We start from the raw sequence: 25,867 nt of genomic DNA, 5'->3' as shown, positions 1-25,867 counted from the left end.
ATGATGAGGGGTTCAGCGACAATGTCTGAGAATGACGGCCGGAGTCTGGAAATGTTCTTGAGGTGGAAGAAGGCGGATTTGATGATGGATCTGATGTGTGACTGGAAGGAAAGGGTGGAGTCAAGAATGACACCCAGGTTGCAGACCTCAGGAGATGGGGAGATGGAGCAGCCGTCTACCTGGAGGAGAAAACTTTCAATCTCAGATACCCCCTCTGATGCTCAGCTAGAACACTTTTGGACAGCATCATCTGTCAGAAGAACGTACTGTGGCAGGCAACCCTAACTAAGGGTGTGTGTGTGTGTGTGTGTGTGTGTGTGTGTGTGTGTGTGTGTGTGTGTGTGTGTGTGTGAGTGTGTGTGTGTGTGTGTGTGTGAGTGTGTGTGTGTGTGTGTGAGTGTGTGTGTGTGTGTGTGTGTGTGTGTGTGTGTGTGTGTGTGTGTGTGTGTGTCGGCCTGTGACCCTTCAGTCTCCCTCTTAGTGAAAAAAAAACTAATATGCTAGTCTTGTGTGGTTAACCCCACACAGGCCTGGCGTGCTGCGTGTTTTTGTGTTCTGCTGTAGGCCACAACAGGAAGGCTGGAAGCTCAACGTTGCCATGGCGTTACCACAGCCACCGGCGTTCGGGCGCCGCTGTCAACGGATGTTAACGTCTGCGTGCAAGCGGCCATGCACACCATGTCACCCTTTCATCTATACACAACACATCCAACGTTCATCCACTCTACATTCAAATGAGGAGACATGCACCCTACATTGACTTGAATAGTCAATTCCACTTTTAAATAAAACTTGTTAAGTCTTCATAAAGCCTCTATAAGATCTATATAAATAAAGGGTTTACGGGTTTATGTAATGTACAGCACAGTGGATCGTTTGACATAGGTGGTTATGTCACTCTTGTGTGTGTGTGTGTGTGTGTGTGTGTGCGTGTGTGTGTGTGTGTGTGCGCGTGTGTGTGCATGTGCTGTGTGTGCGTGTGCGTGTGTGTGCGCATGCATGCATGTGTGTTTGTCTGTATGTGTGTGTGTGTGTGCGCGTGTGTGTACAAAATTCAACATCAGAGAGGAGTGTACAGACTTAGACCTACGACCTTCAGTAGAGGTCAGTAGTTCAGATCCATCCTATCTGAGAAAATAAAGAGTCTTAGAATAAACTGTAGACTAGTCAGTTTGGAGCTAATCTGATCGGAGCGTCGCCTCCCAGTCTATCACTAGACTAGAACGCTCCAACAGGATTAATGTCCTACCACCATACTATGTGTGTGTGTGTGTGTGTGTGTGTGTGTGTGTGTGTGTGTTTACTCCTGGGTAGCAGAGCGGAGAGGACGTTATAGAATGTCCCATCAGGGGGTAACAGGAGAGGCAGGCTGGGACAGGAACATGGTGACATATATATACACACACACATACACACACACACACGCACATACATACACACTAACACACAGACACACACGCACATGCACACACACACACACACACACACACACACACTAACACACAGACACACACACTAACACACACTAACACACACGCACTATAACACACACTAACACACACACACACACACACACATCTTATCAAATACACACATTAACACACATGCACACATGCTAAAACACACACTAGCATACACACACACACACACACACACACTTGATAGATACAGTCATTACACCAGTTTGCCTTTAACGGCACATTTTCACTGCCCGTGGGGACAGTACATACACACCCACACCCACACATACACTCAACCTACACACACACCCACACACACTCAACCTACACACTATAAAGAATCAGCGCCACACCAAGGTACCGTTGTGTACATTAGTCACTGTTTATGAGTATGTAAGCTTGTTTATGAGTACTGTATGAAGCATCCATTAGTCACTGTTTATGAGTACTGTATGAAGCATCCATTAGTCACTGTTTATGAGTTCTGTATGAACCATCCATTAGTCACTGTTTATGAGTATGTAAGCTTGTTTATACTGTATGAAGCATCCATTTGTCACTGTTTATGAGTACTGTATGAAGCATCCATTTTTTCTTGGTAATCACCTTTGCAACTTGCTGCGACTGTACCCAGAGCTCCGTATTAAAGTTGGTGTCTCGTAGGACCCCAGGCCTCCTCATCTTCTTGTCAGTCACTGTGTTCCAGTCAACTATTTTCTGCTTTTGTTCTCCAATTTCAACCCTGAAAAGCTGAAATGATCAAGTGTACGAGTAGTTTTCACAGTGGTAGTCACTTGCTTAGAATGGAGATGCACTTGTGAGTTCACTGACTACCTACGTTACATAAATGCAATTATTGTAGGTGGCTTTGGATAAAAGTGTCTGCTAAATGACCGTAATATAATGTTAGCTGTGTCAGTCCAGGGCTGGGCCTGCAATGCAACTATTGTTCTGGGTGCTCAGAGAGTGAAGACGGCCGTAGAAACTCACCCCCCATTCGGTTTCATCTGAAGGTGTCCAGGGACTGTTCATGGTCCTGTGGGCACGTATCATGGTCTTTTTGATGTGATCTATTGTTTTGAATGTGAGTGTGTATGAAACTGTTTGTACTGCTGCCATCCTTGGCCAGGAAGCTCTTGAAAAAGTCAAGGGTCTAAAATCAGCCCTTTTGATGCTTGTAGATGATACATACACAAGACTAGTTCAATAATACAGTAATTAATAGAAGTACTGTATAAACCATAACCAATGACATCCATAGTGACTTCTATCTCAATGGCATTATTTTTAAAGGCAGCTGGTGGTGAGCTAGTCAGGTTGTAACATGGTAACACACTTGTCTTTGTGTAAGAGTGGCTTTATTGGTGATCAAAGTCATTCTGGATGTCTTTGGTTATGGGTTGGACTTCTTTTCACTCCTCTACAGTATTACTGAAGGTTTCTTGTGCAGGTAGGGTATCGTAAATAGTCGTATAAAGTACCCAAAAGCCATACGCGAGTAAAAGTAAAGTTCACTTACTGGAAAATGAAGTAAATGTGAAAGTCACCTATTAGAATACTACTTGAGAAAGTCTTAAAGTATCTGCTATTTACTGTACTTAAGTATCAAAAGTAATTTCTGATATATAATTTACTTAAGTATTGAAAGTGAAAGTAGCCTACAAGTTTTTGTATGTAATTATTTGTAATGTAGTTGCGGCTAGACATGTCTGGGCTTGAGGGGAAATGAAAGGTTGCGGCTTCGAAAGCATTTGTTTGCACTTTATGTGATTAACCAAACCTGCAAGCTGGTCTACCCTGATTCACCAAACCTTCTACCAAATATATTTTCTTTTTCTTTCTTTTTTGTAGTAATGAGTAATGAAGATGTTTAGGGGAAATGTTCTGGAGTAAAAGTATACATTTTATTCAGGAAATGTAGTGGAGTAAAAGTGAAAGTTGCCAGAAATAAAACAAGTCAGTAAAGTACAGACACTCCCAAAAACTGTAACTAATTATTATTTTGAACGATCGTTACAGTATATACAGTATTATTGCTTTATTACAATACACCACCACTGATAAATAGTGGAAATTCTGATAGTCCAGACTAATGGCTGGTCCTGTACACTAAAAATAAACATCTGTTTACCTCACCATACATCCAGACAGGGGGTTAGGCTTCAGCTAGACGCCCTGACAGGGGGTTAGGCCTCAGCTAGACGCCCTGACAGGGGGTTAGGCCTCAGCTAGACGCCCTGACAGGCAGCTGAGATCATGGCTGCTCCACCTGGGTGTCCCTCTGTCTCTCAGTGTGTGAGCTGTTTTATTGTGTTCAACTAATGATGAGTGCTACTCTTCCACCCACGTGTATGCAAATGCTGCACAGTTATAACTGAACCTCAGGCAGGGGAGCAGCGAAGTCAAATCAGGGGTACTGTCTGTCTGGTTGGGACGATAGCATAGTCTGCCTGTATGGCTGCTTTCCACTCTGTCTGTCTGTCTGTCTGTCTGTCTGTCTGTCTGTCTGTCTGTCTGTCTGTCTGTCTGCCTTTCACCCTATCTGTCTGTCTTTCTAGCCTGGAGGGTGCTTAGAGACATCTCTATCTGGGCGTCCATCAGTCCCTCTGTTTACCAACAATAGAGTTCCAGTGATGTGGCATGCGACCATAAACACCAGGCACACTCACCCTGAGATGAGCATACGTCTGAATAGAGCTACAGACAAGGCCTCAGAGCCCTGGCCCTGTTGTATCAATAGTAGACTATCAATCAAGATGAGAGGCTCAGGTGTGTGTGTGCCTCTGTGTGTGTGTGTGTGTGTGTGTGTGTGTGTGTGTGTGTGTGTGTGTGTGTGTGTGTGTGTGTGTGTGTGTGTGTGTGTGTGTGTCATGCCTGACCTTATCAATGCATCAGCACTGACTGGGTGATCAGCTAGCCGTTGCAGTGAATAGACAGATAGACACTGCAGGTCCCAGTGTGAAATAACCAATTCACCCTAATGACAGCTGTTAAGGCAGTGAGCTAGCAGGGTTGTAACACTGTAATAACACACTTGACTTTGTGTAAGAATGGTTTTATTGGTGTGTCGTTAGGACGGCACTAACAGACTCTCATCACAGCCTCATAGTGTGTTCATTCAGTGCTGTCATGTACCTTAATGCTGAGAAACAGACATCAGATGGAGAGACCAGCAGCTGATTGGTCTTTACTAGACCAACGTCATTCAACATTCAAACGCCATTCAACTTTCTAGGACACATAATGTTTGTGTTGAGCAGCTCTGTAATAATGATATCTTATCCATCATAAAACAGCACAGCTTTCTGGGGGAGGGAATCCAGACTCCACAGGGTTTAACATTGATGATGATTATGGTGATGATGACGACGATGAGGAGGAGGAGGAGGAGGGGTGGGGTGACCAGGTCCAGGCCATTTCTGGTGCCCTGTGGCCTGAGACGGGCTCATGCTGGGCACTAGAGACGTCCCAACATCACAGTTCAGCTCTGCATCTGCTTCGGCACATCTACATACAGTAAAGCCTGCATGCGCATTGAGGAGATAGCTAGGTGTGTGTGTGTGTGTGTGTGTGTTGTCCCTGCCCCTCATAGCCAGAGGCTCTGTCAGATCAGAGCAGAAGCAGCTCCTCTCCTCAGACAGCGTCTGTTGGCACCGTATCATACACACAGGGCACACTTACGGGGCCCGTTTCATCCTGGCTACAGCCCTCTACTGTATTGTGTCAATAAACAAAGCAGGGTGGGGGGCTGTGTGTGTGTGTGTGTGTGTGTGTGTGTGTGTGTGTGTGTGTGTGTGTGTGTGTGTGTGTGTGTGTGTGTGTGTGAGAGAGAGAGAGAGAGAGAGAGAGAGAGAGAGAGAGAGAGAGAGAGAGGGAAAGAGAGAGAGAGAAGTAAGGCACATGCCAATCATATCAGTGTGGAGGGAAGGGTTGTGTCAAGTCAATTTCAATTGAGGAAATTAGTTCTAAAATGCAAGGTCTCAAAAACATTTGATGCATAACGCTTCATATCAATTCTTCAATAAAACAACAGACCCTAGAGGGTGATAATGACAAGAATAAAAAACAAGAATTACAGATGCTGCGCAGCACTGGATCAGGGCTGGGCATTTTGAGTAGGAGCAAGGAGACAAATGACAAATACATGAGGGTCTCTCCCCAGACCCTAATTATGTAAAACTTCTTAAATTCAAAAATCTTAATCATGTGTCTGAAATCCAAACAGTATAATGCCTAAGTAGGCATTAGCATGTTTATTCTGCATCACTCTGGGCTTTAAAGGAGTAGTAAAGGGAAGAATCATGTTTAGCCCTGTTTTAAGGTTACTTATGATCATATATAATGGTTCAGATCAAAAAGTTGACAAAACTAGCACTTTTGAGAAAGTCTGATAATTGCTTTACCACCGTTTTGGTCATACAATGGATGTGGGTGGGCACCGTGAAAAATCATTCAAAAAACATGTTAAACTCTCAATTAATGATTTTTCCCTTTACTACTCCTTTAACTTACAACCAGACACCAAGGGAAAATTATGCTCTTGTTGAGCCAAGTGAGAAGCTGGCAGTTTGACCTAAAAAAGTATAAAATGTCACAGCTAGATATTTGCACAGGACTTGACTTTGGACTGAGCATGGATTTACTGACTGATTTGATTGGATTGAACACAGGTGGGACTGATTGAGATGTAAGCAGACAAGAGACTGGTCAGATGAAGAGATGCAAACAAGATGAAGAAACAGTAACAGCTACAAATAAAAAATATCATTAAAAAATCATATCACACAGCACAATGGAGTATGCATTAGCATGTTTACTCTGCATCCTCCTGGGCTTGAACTCTTGTTGATCTACCTGCCATGTGAGTAGTCATAGACGGTTTCCACTCAAACATCACAATCACAGGGGTTGAATGTAAATTTCACAGTTGCATGTAACATGGAGGTTTTAGCAGTTTCCACAAAATGTTCATAAAATAAAGACACCACAAGGTGCAAAAACCAAAACCAAAGTTTAAACAATAAAACCAAGGTATACACTGAACAAGTGGAGAACAAAAGACAAAGCTTACAAGCTTACAGACTTAGAAGTTGGCACAGAACAACACTAGGGACAATGCAAAGAATAAACGAAGAACAAGAGGGGAGCTACATGTAGGCCATATACACAGACTTACAAGACCGGTGGAAACCAATCAGTGGCACAGGTCTCCTCTCAATCAGTCAATTTAGCTAGTTGTAGTCCTAGGGTCCGCTATAGGGCTTGGGAAAATGTAGTCCCAGACACGACCATCTTGTTTCTACACAGGTGTATATATTTGTCTGATTGGCTCTACTGCATAGAATCCTATGAAATCAGACAAATAGATACACCTGTGTAGAAACAAGATGGTCGTGTCTGGGACTACATTTTCCCAAGCCGTGTAGGGGCGGGGTTGCCAACACTGATTGGTGGAGACATCACTGTTGCACTATAGGATTGTTGGTAGTGTATTTTTCCTATATGAACAGCAGTAGTTTGAGGGGACTAAATGAGGACAGACTTCAAAATACTGTAAAAATAAATGTAAAAAAAAATCAGTGTTTGAGATAAAATTCAGAAATAAATGTACACTATACATCTACCATGTCATGAAACTCTTCATCATGAAAGTATTTTTTCATGAACATTGGAGATTAATGGAGTGAGTATTTATAGTACCTCTATAGTACTGTTTACAATAAAACATTTTGATGCGCTGTGGGCTCAATATTTGATATTTCAAAAATCTGTGAAGATCGTTTGTGGGGGGCACGGTGGATGCAGTGTAACAATTGGGGTGTCAATTGACCATAAACTGTGGGAGGAGTACGGTTTGATAGGTTTTACACTTTTTGCACAGTGATAACACGTTAGTAGTTACTTTTTAAACTTTAGACAGTTGCTGTAGTGCATCAGGACTTAGGGCATAGGACTGAACCTATGTGCAAAGTTTGGTGATTTTTCGTGCAGTCAGACTTCCTAAGAAGAAGAAAAAAAGAAGAAGAAGAATATTGGGAAATAGAGGCTGAGGCTGCCTAGCCCCTAAAAAGAGTTGGAAAATAATGACTGACATGGACTGAAGAAAAAGTACAGAAAAGATGGAGTTCAACATCAGAATGAAACATGCCCTAAAGAGGGGGTAAGGACAGATAGAGGGAGAGAGTCTGTGGGAGAGAGGGTTCGGAGGGTGCTGAGGCCTGCACTCTGAAGAGAACCATTCTCTATCTCACACCTCTGCCTCACTGACGATCTGCCTGAGAGATCTAATGCAAACATTTTCTCTCAACTCTCCTCCTGTTCTCACACCTTTCTCTCGGTGGTGATCTGCCCGAGAGATCTAAAACAAACACTTCTTCTGGTTCCTCGTTCTAATCTTCTCACCCCAAACCGACGTGGGAACGTTACCTCAGGTATGATCTCTCCAGTCTCCTCCTCTCTTCTCCCCTCTCTCCCAGACAGATTGACGTGGGAACGTTCCCCAGGCTCGTTCTCTTCCCCTTTTCCCCTCTCTCCTTTCCTATCCTCCCTCTCTCCTTCTCTGTCCTCCCCTCTTTCTTTCTCTTTCTCTTTCTTCCCTCTTTCTCTCTCTCCTTCTCTATCCTCCCTCTTTCTCTCTCTCCTTCTCTATCCTCCCTCTTTCTCTCTTCTTCCCTATCCTCCCTCTGCTTCAGGTGCGAGTCAGAGACATCTAAATCAAATTCTTCCTCATTATCTCTCTCTCTCTCTCTATGTGGGACCGTGTCACTAGGTTTGTTCTCTGGGATCCTCAATCCCCCTCTCCTCGCACACGTGAGAACAGAACCCCGGGTCAGTTCCCCCCTCTACGCCGGTTAGCAGAGAGGCGCGGAAGCGTCAGTTCCCACGGGGTTATCAACCTCCCGCCCAACGACAGATGATGACCTCAGCACCTCAGCCAAATCCACTTCCTGCTCCGGAATGTCCCGAGTCAGCAGGTGGAGCTGTGGGATTCTACTCTGTTATTAGTCAGCGGTTTTAAAATGATCTAAAACAAATGCTGCTATTCACCTACCTCAACAGGTGACATGTTGTTATTGTTGTTGTTGTTGTGTAAAAGACAATACTGTCCATTCTCCTCTGCTCCTGGAAATTATATTTTAAAGTCTGTCAGATCTTTAAGCAGGTCTCATATTTTTCTTCACATTGAGACCAAAGTTCTAACCCTAACACTTCGCAAACACAGGTCTAATCTTTTCTGGGAGTAAGAAGGAGAATCTCCATTGCACAGTGGAGAGCATGGCCTGTATTGTACTATAGCAGGTATTGAGGCCTGTTCCAGTATAAACACCCAGCAGTGTCCAGTGTTGGCTGTGACTTGTACAGACAGGCAGCATTAGAATAGTGATGGGGGTGTGGCAGATGTGAGGCAGACAGGTGGATTGTCGTGCTGGGTGTTTCTTGGATGTTTTGCATGTCCAAAGAAGACACGGCCTCTAAACAGCCTGAATTTACACACCAAGGATCCACTCCATGCTACAGGTTTAGATCAGTCTTGGTATACTTGTCAGACTGTATCACCAGCATATTTCAACATGTTTTATTTTCTATTTTATCCGCTGTGTGTGTGTGTGTGTGTGTGTGTGTGTGTGTGTGTGTGTGTGTTTGTGTGTGTGTTTGTGTGTGTGTGTGTGTGTGTGGAGGTTACAGGGTGAGTCGGGGCACCTTGAGGAACTCGTTCTGCTTTGTCTTTTTTCTCTGGCTGTCAAACCTGTCGTCTTTTCTTTTCTTGTCCTCAGTTTGTTTTAACGGTCTTGGACTACCCTCACCCCCCATCTCCACACGCACGCACGCACACACACACACACACACACACACACACACACACACACACACACACACACACACACACACACACACACACACAGCCTCATTGGGTAGAATGAGAGCTTAACTTGACTTTATCTCTGTGCTGCCAGTGAAAGTCCCATCTTGTTCAAATTCAAATAGGCCTACATCATAGATATGAGTGTCAGTCATTCTAGACTGTAGGATTGTGTTGTTCTTTATTTATTTTTAATCTTTATAGCTTATAAATACTACATGTCCTAGTTTATACAGATACATATATATGCATATAGATATGCAGCATGTTTTTTTAATTAATATTCAGTTTGATCATTACATTTTCCACTTTCTCAGGTGATAAAATCAACAAGTAGAGAGAAATGAACAATAAAACCATATTTTCGTGTTATTTTTGTTTCTTTATTTTATAAAAATGAAAAAGGACACTTTATGTGCAAATCAAACCCAGAATTCCTCACATTCAGACCATTCAGTCTAGTATATATTACAGTAACAAACTATGGAACAGCAAAAATACACATATTTATAATCTACAAGGAAAAAAAACATCACATTAGTTCACTCACTTCAGTGCAGTTTCATTCTTTAGTCAGTCTGTCCTCAGACACACACACACACACACACACACACACACACACACATGCATCAGCTCAAATGACCATTGGGGGCGAGACTGAGACTAAGTTTGTTGGCGTTCACATTTCCCCTCCCCCATGCTGTGGTTGTAGCCTAGACCCCTGCACCGGTCACGGTAGCCTAGACCTCAGTGCCTTCCCGGGGGTAGAGCTGGGAGGAGGGGAGGCCAAGGCCTGAGTCCAGGGCAGAGTACAGCTGGCCGGGGAGCAGGGGCTCAGAGTTACCGTAGTCCCCCATGTACAGGGAGGGAGAGGAGGGATAGAGAGGGGGAGAGGGCAGGTCCCCGGGGTAGAGGGGGGGTGGCAGTGGCGTCAGGCCGGGCTGGAGGACCTCCCACTGGGGCACGGTGGCGTTGGGGGAGTAGGAGGAGCCATAGGGGAAGGCGTAGGTCGGCAAGGCGGGCTGCGGGGGCCGCGGGTGCTGGAGGACCTCCCATTGGGGCACGGTGGCGTTGGGGGAGTAGGATGAGGCGGCATAGCTCTCGGCCGGAGACATCCCCCGCTGAGGCACCTCTATAGGCCCCGCCCCTGCCTCGACAGCGTTGTTAGCGCTCGCCGCCTCTGACATCTGGGACAGGAAACTGGTCAGGCAGAGGCTGACGCCAGAGGAGAGGGGGGAGGAGTCTCGGTCAGAGCCACTGGACGCATCGTTCAGGAAGCCGGGGTTCTTAGGACTGGACTCCAGAGAATCAGAGCCTGAAGAGTCACCCTCGATGTCGTCTCCCGAGTCTGACTTCCTCTTCCTCTTGCGGCGGAAGTTTCCGTTGTCAAACATCTTCTTACAGTTGGGGTCCAGAGACCAGTAGTTTCCCTTGCCTGCAGAGAGGAGAGGAGGAACAGCTGGTTAGAGAAACGCCTGCACCACTAGCCGAGCATAATGCAGGAGAAATCATAGCCCGCAGACGCAAAGATCGTAATTTTCATTTCAATCATTTTCTTGTCAGTTAAACCAAGTCTATGAAAGTAACAGCTTTAGTTGAGTCTGAAGCTTTTCTCTGAGGGACGTTCAATCTGTTGCATGTTATCCCAGCCAGCAATTTGTTCTAAAAATGCTCTAATAATGTGAAGTCATTAGCAGAACGTGTTGGGAATGTTCGCCAATGTCTTGGGAACATTCCCTGCTAGCTGGGATCCTACATTATTCCTACACATCCATTATAACTGCTGTCAGGGTGGCGGCGGCTGCGTTCTTACCAGGGTCGTCCTCCTTGCGCGGAACCTTCTTGAAGCAGTCGTTGAGCGACAGGTTGTGCCTGATGGAGTTCTGCCAGCCAGCCTTGCTCTTGCTGTAGAAGGGGAAGTTCTCCGCCACGTACTGGTAGATCTGGTTCAGCGTCAGCCGCCGCTCCGGGGCGCCGTGGATCGCCATGGCAATGAGGGCGGAGTAAGAGTAGGGCGGCCGCACCAGCCTCATCAGCTCCTCCTGGGAGGGCAGGGAGAACCAGCCGGCGGCGGCGGCGGCGGCGGCGGCGCCCCCGGCCAGGTGAGGTCTCTGCAGGTTGTAGTGCTGGGGGATGAAGCCCCCTCCTCCGCACCCCAGGTAGGAGCCCCCCGTGGCGAAGTCCGGGCTGTTGAACCAGAGGTAGGGGTTGGCGGGGGGGCTGGCGGCGGGGTAGCCCCCCAGGTCGTAGGTCGACGGCGGGGTCTGCTGCTGGCTGGGCAGGGTGGTGGTGGAGCCGTAGAGGCTGAACTCTGGTGGATCCTGGCCAAGGCCGGTGTACTGGCCCCCGCCAGGGGGAGGAGACAGGCCCTGCGGCACGTAGGAAGCCATCCTGGTCTCGCTTCTTGTTTGCTGCCTGGCTCTTATCTGCCCCGGGGTTGGCTGCTGGGGGGCTAAAATTTGTCCTGGTATTTGCTGCTCACCCTCCACTCTAAGCTAATATTCTGTCCTGCGATTGGTCGTTTGTGAAGTCCTCTGTGTGTCTGCAGGGCAAAGTGGAGCTTGTCCAAGCTCTCCTCTCCTTGATCCTTTGTTTCTCCTGCCGGGAGGGTGTGTCTGTCTCTGTCTCTCTCTCTGCTGGTACCTTTAGCTCGTCCAGTACAGGTGCATTTCTACCTGCCAGCACACCGATCCCACCTGGTCAATATATAGCCCTGCAGCGACGCCCACACCTGCCCTGATTGGCTTTCAGTGTGACCGTGTTGTACTTCTCTTTGCATGTGAGTGACTTAGGCGTGGAGACCCTCATTTAAATAAGTAGTAGAATTCCACTCCTCACACACTCTGATGGCTGGATCAGGACATCTGACTTCTATTTCAAACAAACCAGGCAACAATACATACAGTACAATACAATAAATGGTCACTGTGTGTGCAGAAGCCACTCACTTTCTTTGTATGTATGTATGTATGTATGTATGTATGTATGTATGTATGTATGTATGTATGTATGTATGCATGTATGCATTCTATATTCTATGCTGTATGTGCATATTTCTTGTTCTCTATTATATATATTTTTACTTTGTATATTCTTTCATCTATGCTGGATATTCTCGCTGTTGAATCGCCCAAATCCCCCCACCCACCCCCGCCCGGAGTTTATGAAAGTTCATCTCACTCTGTATACTGTACTTTAAAGTCTATGAGAAGGGAGAAATGAACGACAAAGTCTTAATGTGGATCTAAGATGAAAACTCTATGAAAATGTGTTAGGTTGCCTATATGTAGATTATAGGCCACACTACAATAATGCCATTCTGGTATAAAATCTTTAGCCTAAATGATGAAACAAACTATTTTATATAGCAGCTCTGTATTCACCTGTTTTCCTCAAGTGGGTGTACAGCAATTAACTATTGAATAATCACTATGCCAAATGAGAGGGCTTTCAACTTTCAACTAGAAAAGCACACCCCGTGGACTATTTGCTATGTTAATAGAACTGCATTAATAGACCTGGGTTAGATAGGCCTATATTTTGAGGCTATCGGTAGAAACAAAACAACGCGTGTTTGGGTGTCAACTCATTTAGACTCATTACAGGTGTCCGCCCATTGACACCCTCGCCAAGCCCGATATGACTGTTGAAACTATTGGTATTTCACCGGGCCTGTATTTATCCAAGCAGTCAGACATTTACATGACAGAGCCCGGTCAGCTCACCTTCCTCACGACACGCGCTGGACCATTGTGTCCGTCAGGTCGGTAGACGCCTCGTCTTGGCGCACCGTGGCGCATCGGGATTCCCCGTCCTTATCGAAATATGATCTTCCTTTATCTCTTCCTTCAAATAATATTATTAGAAAATCAGCTTAAACTGAAGCGCATAATTGTGACTTCCATTATTGCCAGTAGCCTATATTTCAGATCTTACGCTGATTTTATATTATATATTTTATACGCTGATTTATATAGGCTATGACAAGAGCGCGCTGTTGAACGTCTCACATTCAGCAGGTATTTGCCCATTTGCTTTTATTGCAGATTGTAAAAGATGCATTGTCTACTTTTTATTTAGAGCCATGTGTGAGGGTTGGAAGTTTACAGGGCTGAGTTGAAATGTTTAGAAGCACCTAAATCATCTGCCATGTAATCCATATCTGAACACGATCAGACGCACAGGGAGACGGGACGGCCGTTGGCTCGTCTCTGACCGTTCCGCTTGTGGACTGAGATGGAACAGTTCCGCCAGGCAGGCTCCACATGGTTCACATTAGAGAGATTTTTAAAAAACAAATCCCGAGGCATGCCCGCCGAGGATGGCAGTTAGAGTGACAGTAGTTCGGTTCTGACATAACTCATAACAGCACCGCGCGCAGTCCGCTGCCCCGCGGGCGCACAATGCCTCTGACACAAGTCACGAATCCTGTTCTGTCAGAGAAGTCGTCTCTGATCTATTAACACCTAAAACGCCATTGGATGGAATAATATAAACAAATGAGATAAGGCCTACGGACAGAAAGCGTTTATACACCGTCAGATTAAGATAATGATATTGGTTTGTGGTATGGTAGGCTATTACAGGTTTGTAGATCCTATCTATTCCAACACACGGGAAACCCTCGAGAAAACCTTTCAAATACATAAAAACGCACTTGTTATGAAATCACAACAGATCACAAGTGAGTTTAGCCAATTATTTGGTTATCTTCTAAACAGAGAAGACAAACACATTGAGAGTAAAGGGTTAAACTGGAGGGAAGGAATTCGCTTTCAAACGGTAACAAGATCTACTAACATGTTGAATTACTGCCACAAATATACACCTGTCTGCTATCGCTGTCACATTCTCAACCCATTTAGTCCGTTTGAAACAGAACAAGTAGAAACACGACCTGATGTTCAGCATCAGTTTATCAGGATCAGGAGAATATTGTATTTTATTACCAGCCAGTGCAATGCTGCGAAAGCTGACAGACAGTGACAGACAGTGGCAGTCTGAGGCGACACGCTGTAGATTTATGTACTTGGACAACAGGGTAACTGAGAAAAGGCTGTAACTGAGACAAGGCTGTAGGTGTTGCTGAATCCTATTCACACCCACTGCTTTACCCCTCCAGCGCCTCGGTGAGGCTAGGAGCTAGAGGCAGCTCACGGTTCCCCCCTGTGTTGGCTGGGCCCAGGGATCAGAGGTCAATACCGAACAGTGCCCACAGCAGTGCCCGTCATGCAGGGACCTGGCAGCCGTTTCTCGTAAACAAAGCCTTCTCCATTTAATCTCTTTATTCAGGCACATCGGAGAGACCACAGCACACTGCAATAACTTCATTCAGAGACAGGCTTATGCCCGCGCCGGGTCACAGAGGAACGCTAACTGACACAGTCATCTCCATTCACACAGCAGCTACTCCACTCTATCTAATAAATATACACATTAGAACAAACTCCTCTTGCAACCCATGCTGTTGGATCACAACAGCCTATAGAGTGACAGCGTGATTGAGAGAAGGGTCCACTCACTCTGCACCAAACAGTTAGCGTGCTAACGTAGCTAGCTAGTACCCTCTGCTGCAGACAAACTCTACTTGGTCTTTACACACAATGAAAGGCAGTCATACTATAGTATGGAAATGAATGAAACGATGCATTAGCAAATCATAATAGTCAATAATGTTTGGAGAAGCTCATCATGTTTCAGTCCCTCCGAACCCGCTTGTGTAATGTTGGTCTGTCCTGCCCCTGGTACAGGTCTGGGCCTAGTGGGCAGAACGGCAGGTCCGTGCTGGTCGGCGCTGGTCAGAAGCCTGCTGGGTACATGAGAGGACACTGGTTCTGTTGAGGCGCACTGCGGTTCTTGGTGTCGATCAGCAGCAGGGGCATCTGCTGGTAGTGGCTGATCATCTCTGAGACCGATGGGAAGGTCTGGGACAGCCAGGGACAGGGAGTTGTTTGTTAGCAAACAAGAACAGGAAGTTGTCAGTTTGCAAAGTCACATCGGACGCACTGGCACAGAAACCATGGGTAGATGTTTTAGACTTAACGGTGATGAAAGATACATCACTTTTCTAATATCAGAAATATTGTGAGAGAGGGAGAAAGAGAGACAGGAGGTACAGAGACACTGAGAAAAATTCTTAGGCTATTAAGAGAGTGTTTTAGAACAGTATTTTGAGAGAGAGAGAGAGAGAGAGAGAAAAAGAGAGACATAATTTTTATGCTTTTTATTGAGACCCCCCCCCCCCCCATACGCCCAGACAGTAGTCTCAACGGCAGACCCATGAGAGTTATTTTGCAGATACACTATGTAAGCTACGCTAACTACGTATCTATGGGTCTGGGACAAGTCATGCAAAAATCTGGTGCTCAAATCCTGGCAATTCATGAATTGGAATCCCTGCAACACCAATCAGTAACGACTTTCGCGATCAGGTGTTCTCACCCACAGATATTACCCGCCCATCTAACCTGGGCTAGCGTCTCTCATTTGCTGCTACGGCCTGTCACTCTTTAAATTTTGAACCGTCGATATGCCCTCAGAATACCAGCTTGGGGGAGTGGCACACTCTATTATGTAGTATGTGGAGCGCAATGATTCAATGTAATATTTGAGTCTGGAGAGAGACTACCCAGACAGTAGCACCTGGTACATACAAAACAGCACAAGGTCACAAACAAACATTAAGCCCATCTGAGAGAGAGAGACAGAGAGAGAGAGGGAGAGTGAGAGGGGGAGAGAGAGGGAGAAAAAGAGAGAGAGGGATGTGGTGTACCTCGTGGGCATTGAGCCCCGTGCCCAGGAGGAAGAGGTCGTTCAGGCGTTTGACCTGGATATTGAAGACCTTGTCCTGGTAGAGGACCATCAGCGTGTAGGGCTGCTCCCACTGACCCTTAGAGCTGTCCCTCACCAGGAACGCGCCATCCTGCACAGGGGTAGGTCAGCTGTCTGTGTGCGTGTGCATGTGTGTGTATGTGTGTGTGTGCGAGCAGGGTCTCACCTTGTTGACCTCTCTCAGACAGCCCTCAGCTTTTTTCCGCGTCACCTGACCAACGTACCAGCGAGTGTCCATGCCCTAAAGCAACAGGCAGGAAGACCATAAAATACCTTCACACAACTTCCACAACCATCATTCACACCATAACACAACCTCCACAAAACCACCATTTATATACCTTCCCACCACCGTCACTCAGGTGTTCTGCAGCACTCTTAACTTGATTCAGTGTGACTTAATTATATGCTTTGGACGCCTCACTAGACAACTGTCAGCTACTATAAGTTAGCACAACCCCAGACACTGGCTGTGTTCCGAATAGCATACTTCTACTTTTTTCTACCAGTACGTACTACAGCTGCCCATATAAAGTATCTACTGTGCACGCAGTATGCATACAATTGGGACATGCTACCTTGTCATAACATTGTGCCTTGAAATTTGACCACATCCGTCGCTGTCCATGAAGCAACAGTCGTCCACAGCTGGGATTCATCAAAACATCTCTGGCGTGATTCGCGCATGTGACATAATTTCCGCTGAGCACAGGATTGTGGGTCAGAATAGCCAGAAAAGTGTGCTGGCTTGCATACTGCAAAATACTGTAGTAGGACATCCTGGTATTTTTGTCATACTGCATGTGACATAATATGCATTGGGACAAACTACATACATTTTTGTCATACTATATAGGATGTAAGTATGCGATTCGGAACGCAGCCTCTATCTCTCCTCATAGATGTGTATGGATTCAGGCCTGATAAGAGCATGCAGCTGACAGACTGAACTGTACTAAAGCCACACCGCCACCTGCTGGCCAATAATGCACAACACACCACAACACAACCATTATGTTTCAACACCCCGACACAGTTTTGCAAGGGCAACCAACATGTGTGTGTGTGTGTGTGTGTGTGTGTGTGTGTGTGTACCTGCTGACTGTCTCTGTCCGGTGGTGGGGGGTAGCTGGCCTGTACCGGGTGTGGTGGGGGGTAGCTGGCCTGTACCGGGTGTGGTGGGGGGTAGCTGGCCTGTACCGGGGGTGGTGGGGGGTAGCTGGCCTGTACCGGGGGTCGGAGGGGGACAGATTGTCCCATCCTGGCACTGCTGCGGTGAGAGTTCATGGCTGGGAGAGAACGCAGCACAGGGAAATTAGTTACCAAAACACCAGGGATAGAGACCATCCTAACCCCATACATCAGCCACTAGGACATGCAGGGTAGGTCTTCAAAGAACCCTGTTTAAAAGGCAGCTCTCACCTTCTTGTAGTCTGAGCGGGAGGGAGCCTGTGGAACTGGGGGGAGGCAGGCTGGAGAAAGATGGAGCAGAGGTCAGTCAGGGGTCAATCAGGGAACAATCAAATCAATTGAACTTCATATACTATCATGTGCCTTAGAAAAGAGGGCAAATAAATTAGTTGTCTCTCACACAGACACACACACACACACACACACACACACAGGTACTATATACATGTGCCCCCCCCTACTCCATCTAGTCCTACCTGTCTGAGTGTGTGGGGGGCCCGGAGGGGCCGTGGGGTCTGGGGGCCATGCCTCTGGAGGCCGAGTTGAGAGGGAATGTGTTGGAGTTGAACCATTTAGGAGAGGCCCCTGGGAGAAACAGACATGGAGAGTTTAGTGTAGTTTAATCCGCCCACTATATCATTAGGAGAGTGCAGTAGGACTCACTGCATGGCCCTTCAGACAGACAGACAGACAGACACACACACACACAAACACACACACACACACATACACAAACAGACACACAGACAGACAAACGGACAGATAGACAGACAGACAGACAAGCAGACAGACAGACAAACAGACAGATATTATAAAGTACAGTTTACCTTCCTCTTGGACCTGCATGCAAGGGGCGGAGGGAGAACATTAAGTGAGAAACAGTTTCCAGACAAATTTCGAAACAGTACAGTCAAACTAATTAGTCCAAAACCGACGGTCAGTATTCTGTCATCACGTTTATCCTCACCTCAGTCCTGGAGTTAGGCACAAATCTGTAAAATAGGAAGTAAAAGCAGCATGTATTGTTTAACAGTGTTGTAACTGGTTGTTATAACAGTGTTGTAACTGGTATTACCCTCTCAGAGCAGATACAGTAATGACAACTTCCAAAACAAGGTTGGGAACCGACACGGATGGGTTAATGAGTATGTCAGTGGCACGTGTTGGAAACTATGCTACAGTACTGTAGGTACGCCGACTTCCTCTTCTGCAGCCATGCAGTCTTTTTCCTCATGACTGGACTTCCTGTCCACTTTCCTGAACAGTCTGTGTGTTTGTACGGCAGCTGGTGTGTGTGACTCACCTGTGACTAGGCTGGATGGGTGTTGTGTGTGTGTGTGTGTGTGTGTGTGTGTGTATGTGTGTGTGTGTGTGTGTGTGTGTGTGTGTGTGTGTGTGTATACCTGGGCCCAGTACCCCTGACCACAGACGAGCTGCTCCTGCTGACTGAGGTGGCTGGCAGCGGGGGCTTGGGCAGCCTGGCGTCCAGACCCCCCCTCTCCTCCGGTGGGGACCTGAGGGGGCAGTACAGGTCACCTCAGACAGGAGGGTACATGGTGACACTCAGTCTCTAGCCTGAACACTGCAGGTGTGTGTGTGTGTGTGTGTGTGTGTACACAAGAAGGAGACATGACGTTGACTACAAAAACGATTTCACTTCTTCTCATATTCAAGATTCAAGATCTGTTTATTACATACCGTATGATACCTAACTAGTTCTGATACCCATTGGAGCAATCAGTTATTGGCTAGTAATTGAGTCAATTTTAGGCAGTTGGAATGCTGGATTCTATTCAGAGCAGTATTTCTATTGGCTAGTGACTCGGATCAGTATTTTATGTTAAAATTAGCCGAAACTAAAATTAATTACAAATCCGATCCTGTCACGGCCTATCCAGGACCCCTGCGGAAACCTGTGCAAAATATGAATGCTGTCAGGCCAATGGTGTCCGAGGCAAGTCCGGATAGAGGGACAGTGGACAGGCCAGCGGACAGGCTGAGAGTAGCTCATCTATGTGTTAGATACACTGTCACAATCCACGGAGGGCTCTCACACAGAACAATCATGTGCAATGTGTGTGTCTTCTTTAGACGCTAGTCTTTCTGATATTTCTTGAGATAAGACACAGTTATGGAGGAACCTGTGTTGGTGTGGGGAGTCTGGCAAACTGTAACTGGGGAACACAGAACCCTGACACAATTAATCAGAACCACAGTGTTGGAGACGTGTCGTCATGAAGAGACCCTACCTCCATGACTGGGAGTGTGTGACAGGCTGGGAGAGAAAATGAGATGGAGTCATGTCAAGACAGTTCGCATAATAACGTTTCAATAACTAGCAGAGTTGGTGACAGTTCTAAGCTTCCAGGAAAACATGTAGCAATGCTCATAATTACTTTACTGTATATACAGCCTGTTTCTAGGGTTCAATCTTTCTGTCCTTCTCTACGGTATTACTTTATTTGTCCATCTTGAGACGGAAATCTGTAATTATCTCAAAACTAACCCCTTTGCAGGGCGCAGGAAGGGCTATGATGCTAAACATGTACGGCAAACTACTACTATGAAACACTGGTGAAGTGAGCTCTCACCTGGGCAACGGGGCTGGGCCGTCGTACTGTGTGGAGAAACAGACAGGATATGAAAGAGTTACGACACAGGTGAAATCTGTATGATATGGAGCTTGACACAGGCATAGATGAAATCTGTATGACATGGAGTTAGACACAGGCATAAGAAAACTATGATAAGGAGTTAGACACATACTGTACATAGATGACAACTGTATGATATGAAGTTAGAGTCATTCCACTGCTGATCCTTGGTACCAGAGCTGCAATGTTTGGTTATGTAAATCTGACACAATCCAACAGTTCCATGGAAATATATTATTTCTGAATGGAAGGAGGAAGTCGAATATTCCTCTTCCTGTCGATGGCTCAGGTTACATGTACTAGAGAGACGGAAGGTGTTACAACAACCTACTGGCAGACACCAAGCTACTGAACAGGCAAGCCAGGCAGTTACTTGGGGGCCCGAAGCACAGTGAGTGAAATGTCCAAAACCACCTCACGTATAAAACATTAGAATGAATCATTATTAATGGACTCTTACATGGGCTTTTTAAGTTGCTGAAGTAATACTTTTTACAATGTGCATGTTATTGTCTTTCTTATAGTAGTTAATGTGTTCACCATGAATGATGCAACACAAATGTCTGCTTCTCAGAAACCCTCTAGGGAAGCCGCTTACTGCTGATGCTGTGGTGGTGTAACATTAGGGGAAATGTTCAGCCACAAAGTCGACCAAACGTTAACAGAGACAGTTAGCTCTAGCCAGCTAGCCGACCTAATGTTAACAGCAACTAGCTCTAGCAATGATATTCCTGGGTTACCACATCTTATGCCTCACAGTCATCAAGGTGTCTTCAAAAAGTTAGTGATAATGTTTATCGGCGACCTTGTGTAGCGCCACCTAGTATGGCCATAGGTGCAGTGAGGCAGAGTGGTGGCAGGGGTTAGGGTTAGGGTAGTCTGGCTCATCGGATGTAGGTTTTTGAGATAAACCTCTCATTGGCACCGCTGCAGATTCAATACTACTGTATTTTGCAAGGGCACCGCTGAAAAAAAAAAAGAAGCTTGGCGCCGCCCGAGACGATTGTGATTGATTTAAAGAAATACTGCATTTTTTCCCCCGGGCTCAGAATGATAATCGGGTGCGCAGACTGTGTGTGTGTGTGTGTGTGTGTGTGTGTGTGTGTGTGTGTGTGTGTGTGTGTGAGAGAGAGAGAGAGAAAGTACCTAACAGGGGCGAGACGTTCGGTCCTCGGTCCGCTGCAGAGGGCTTTTTACTACGGTCCACCTGAGGAGCGGGAAGACCAGGAAGAACTGTCCGGAAGAAAAAGATCAGATAAAACACATCATACTACATACAAGTACATAGGGGCGTGTGTGTGTGTGTGTGAGTGTGCGTGCGTGTAAGTGTGTGTGTGTGTGTGTGGTTTGTGTGAGTGTGTGGTAAGTGTGAGTATGTGTGTGTGTGTGCGTGTGTGTGTGTGTGTGTGTGTGTGTGTGTGTGTGTGTGTGTGTGTGCTCACTCTTGGTGGGTAACGTTAGTCTGCCTGGGCGCTGAGGGGATTGCTCTCGTTTGAGGGGAGGCGGTTCCATCAGCTGTGTGGACAGAAAGAGAACAACCTCTACATGACTGGCAGACGGGAGAGAGAGGAGGAGAGGAAAAGAGGAAAGTGGATAGGGAGGAGAGAGGATAGGGAGGAGGAGAGAGGGTAAGGAGGAGGAAGAGGAGAGAGGGTAGGGAGGTGAGGAGAGAGGATAGGGAGGAGAGGGATGAGCAGAGGAGAGAGGGTTAGAAGAGAAGAGGAGGAAAGAGAATAGGGAGGAGAGGAGAGAGGATTAGGAAGAGAGATTATATACTGTAGGGAGGAGAGCAGGAGAGAGGGAAGAAAGGAGGTAGCAGGAGGGGAGAGGAGGATGGAGAGGGGTGGAGGGAGGGGAGGGCAGAGAGAGTAAGAGAGAACGGTGCTGAGACAGAAGAGGACGGGGCGATGATGGACAGAGGAGGAGTATGGAAGAAGGAGAGGGTGGAGGGAGGATGGAGTGATGAGATGATTCAGAAACAGGATAGAATGGAGAGAGGAGATTACGTAAACAGGAAGAGGACGGAGAAGGTGTGGATGGAGGGATGTCTGACGAGAGGATGGAGGTATGAGAGGACGAATGGAGGGGTCCAGAGGAGTGAACTCACGCCGGGGCGAGCAGGGGCCGGGGTGGGGGGTCCTGGGCGTGGCTGGACCACAGGGGGCTTGGCGTGCGATGACACACGATCTAGATAGATACACACGTACACAGATTCATTCATAATTAATAATATTTCAAGAGGTTCTGTATTAATTATCTAACATTTCTAAATCAAACTAGAAAATCAAAAATAATGAGCATTTGATTTTCAAGCTTCGAAATGACAGGAGAGATTGAGATTCTGGCTTCAGATTATTTATATTTTTGGGCCCTGCCTAACCTCATTAAAATTACAATTAAAATTAAAATTACAATAAACTGCATGCTGATATTTTGAGAGAGACAGAGACAGACTTTCACATACACACGTCATTAATTAAAAAAAAAAAAAATTGCATTAGGAGTTAATTATCAACCCAATGCCACACGGTTTAATCCAAATTAAGATTTTAAATGAACTGTACCATCAGATTAACTAATTGTTTATGTATTGAGAAACAAGTGTTTCCTTAAAAAAAAAAAAAAGAATCAAATTGTGACCTGAAAATCAAGTCAAATCAAAACATGGATTCGGAGAACCGTAATACCCCTAGTATCGGTGCGGCGCTGTGAGAAAGGAGAGCAAAGGGATGAGAGAGGGATGAGCAAGGAGAAAAGGGATGAGGGCATGTCTGCGGTGGGCGCTGACCGATGTACTCGCTGTCTCCAATGTGCAGCGCAGCGGCAAATTGGCTCTGTATGTCGTCCTGGGGCTCGGAGGGAGGGGGCTCGTAGTCGCTCTCATTCTGCTCAAAGTCCTCCGTGGGCGACTCGTAATCCCCCACGCTCTGCGCGTCGTCGTCATCAGCATTGGGGCTCTCGTAGTCGTCATCGCTGACGTCCTGTTAGAGAACAGCAAGGGAGAGAGGTGAGATGCCGGACAGAGCAGAGATACAGGACAGAGATACAGGACAGATATATATGACAGAGATACAGGGCAGAGATACAGGGCAGAGATACAGGGCAGAGATACAGGACAGAGATACAGGACAGAGATACAGGACAAAGACTGAGACTGAGCACAGAGCAGACATGATTTGAACAGACAGACATACAGACAGAGAGACAGACCAAGAGATCCCCTACAGATATCAAACAGACTTACAAATTCATCAGGTCCCCAACACTGGCCCTCGACAGGTGTTTCTGTGGATGAGACGGATCAAATGAGGACACATGGACAAATTCTTCTCTCAAATGGCACAAATAAGAGTGTACACTGCACTAGGTACCCTGCACACAGGGGTGAAAATTAACTTTTTGGCTCACAGTGAGTCACCTGCCAAGGGGACTGTAGATTAAAAAATCTACCGGCCATTTTTTATTTTTTTCAGATAGCCTTCCGAAATCTAGTCACCAATTGGAAATTTTACCTGCATTTGGCCGGTGGCAGGTGTTAATTTTCAGCCCTGCCTGCACATATTTGTAGAAAGCACCAAATGATGCACAAAACCCAATCATGAACATACATCTCTACTATCATTTCCACCATTATCAGTAAACTCCTTCCTACCTGGTTCATGGTACTTAGGGGTGGACCTGGAAGAGAAGACAGAGGACGACAGACTAAGCGTGGGTGCATCACAGTTCTGCTCCTAGGTCCTACATGTGAATAGCAGGTGCAGTATATTTTAGTTGAGTTTAGCTGAATGTCAAAACAAGAGCTCACCTATTACCAAACAGTCTTTTCTTCTCCTCCTTCCTGCTAATTTCACGACAGATCTTAGAGATTAACCTGCAGAATGAGAGTGAGAGAGAGAAGGGGCGGTAGACAGAGAGCGAAAGGGAGATATAGAGAGAGGGGGGCAGAGCGTGAGAAGGAGACAGACAGAGAGAGAGAGAGAGCTTACAGACAGACAGACAGACAGACAGACAGACAGACAGACAGACAGACAGACAGACAGACAGACAGACAGACAGACAGACAGACAGACAGACAGACAGACAGACTCAGTCCTACTGGCTGAAATGAAGAGCCAAATTCTTCTTCCTCTGTACTGTCAAGTTAAAATGGTCCCGACAGCAGCACCCCTAGGTGTGTGCTCTGTAGTCCTAAAGCCAACTGGATGTTCGTCTGACATCTGCACAGTTCGTTCACTCACTCACTCACTCACTCACTCACTCACTCACTCACTCACTCACTCACTCACTCACTCACTCACTCACTCACTCACTCACTCACTCACTCACTCACTCACTCACTCACTCACTCACTCACTCACTCACTCACTCACTCACTCAGTTCTGCTGGCAACAGGTCACATGTCCCATACTGGGAGCATGGATTGGTGCTTGCTAGTTGGGGCTGCCCCACTCAGTCAGGATGTGGTGTGTGTGTGTGTGTGTGTGTGTGTGTGTGTGTGTGTGTGTGTGTGTGTGTGTGTGTGTGTGTGTGTGTGTGTGTGTGTGTGTGTGTGTGTGTAGCAGGCTGACGTTTCAATTTCACTCTCCACATTTTCACAAGGAGACATTCTTAAAACACTCCTCTATCTACAGTATATCTCCTTCCTCTGTCTGTCCTTCCCTTCCCTTTCCTCTATTTCTCTCTCTCTCTCTCCTTCCCTCACCCTGTCTGTCTATCTGGCTATTCCTTCTGGGCCTCGCTCTTTAATATACTTCCTGTCTAGTTTATCTCTATCTCCCCCCTCTGCCCACAACCCACAGACCGGGAAGAGATGCTGAGTCTGACATCTTGGCTTATTTCTAACATTATCTAACATGTCTACCACTACAGAGAAGATGGCTGAGTACTCACGGCGCATGAAGCTTGGGGAATTTCTGAAGATCATTTTCGCTCATGTTCTACGCAACGATAGAGGAAGCATAAGTCAGATCATAAATACTGTACATTTATATTGAGTGAATACTTTATACATCACATCCTTTCACAAGCACATGAAGAAGAAGCCAGATACACCCACAAGCGATGTTTATTCAGGCATGAACTACTTAACTAACGCAATTATGGAAGTCCACCACTTAATGTAATGTGTGAACAAACCGGTAGCCTGTTCTGGTGGCTGGAGATGGGAGTCACTCACCAGGAATCTGGCACCGTTCATACAGTACTTCAGGACAACCTTGTCACAGCCAGTCAGGTCCATCTAGAGAGACACAGGACACACACGTGTGGATTGATGCCACTGGTTTACATGTATACAGACACACATGTATGGTGGACGCTTAATATAACAGGTAATCAATCAAATGGTTCCAATGATCTGAAAATACTGAATGTGATCAAATGAACAATTTGTGACTCTGGCTCTGAATGTTTCTGTGGCATCGCTGTATAAGATACGGCCAGTTGGGTAAAACAGTTGTAGGTCAACATAAGGAGTTGAGGATCGCCTCCTATAAAAAGAGACAACGTACAATCTCCCCAAGACAGAATGTAGAGACTTCTTTAACCCCGTCCTCATCGCTGAGAGCCATTTCAGAGACACCTCGCCTTTTCCCTCAAAGAGAAAGAGAGATCATCTCCCCTCGCCCGGCTCCCTGGGGCCGACATCTTACCATCTCCATGAAACAGAGAGACACACCGTACAGTATGCTCCCACATATAACTCCGTCGCTGGACTCAAGAGAGACGGGCTTACCCTCTTCATGTAGTCAGACAGCTGGTGCGGCTTCCAGCCCATCACCTCTACCTTGGAGGGCACTCTGTCAAAGCTCATCCTTCCCCTCCGGTCCTTCCTTCGCTCAGTGGAAACAGAGATGTGTAGAGAATC

The 25,867-nt window shown here is 46.3% G+C and overlaps 2 protein-coding genes across 2 annotated transcripts; both read right to left on the bottom strand.

Annotated features, from left to right (window-relative positions):
* Positions 1–10,061: 10,061 nt before the first annotated feature.
* LOC311318849 (forkhead box protein I3-A-like) lies at positions 10,062–11,711 on the bottom strand (the record flags this gene model as incomplete). The annotated part of the gene is made up of 2 exons (XM_084450282.1): positions 10,062–10,756; positions 11,135–11,711. The coding sequence occupies 2 exons, from the start codon at positions 11,709–11,711 to the stop codon at positions 10,062–10,064; spliced, it is 1,272 nt and encodes a 423-aa protein (XP_084306408.1).
* A 3,408-nt stretch (positions 11,712–15,119) lies between these two features.
* On the bottom strand, positions 15,120–25,813 carry lcp2a (lymphocyte cytosolic protein 2a; the record flags this gene model as incomplete). Its single annotated transcript, XM_084450281.1, has 20 exons — positions 15,120–15,245; positions 16,094–16,243; positions 16,319–16,393; positions 17,248–17,441; positions 17,575–17,624; positions 17,820–17,928; positions 18,760–18,857; positions 19,593–19,618; positions 19,935–19,960; positions 21,144–21,230; positions 21,440–21,546; positions 22,004–22,184; positions 22,786–22,978; positions 23,242–23,282; positions 23,650–23,675; positions 23,806–23,871; positions 24,892–24,938; positions 25,178–25,240; positions 25,512–25,594; positions 25,684–25,813. The coding sequence occupies 20 exons, from the start codon at positions 25,811–25,813 to the stop codon at positions 15,120–15,122; spliced, it is 1,878 nt and encodes a 625-aa protein (XP_084306407.1).
* Positions 25,814–25,867: the final 54 nt, after the last annotated feature.

This window comes from Borostomias antarcticus, assembly GCF_949987555.1.
Source record: "Borostomias antarcticus genome assembly, chromosome: 15".
In the NCBI taxonomy this organism is placed as follows: Eukaryota; Metazoa; Chordata; class Actinopteri; order Stomiiformes; family Stomiidae; genus Borostomias; species Borostomias antarcticus.
This window is presented reverse-complemented; position numbering and strand designations above follow the sequence as displayed.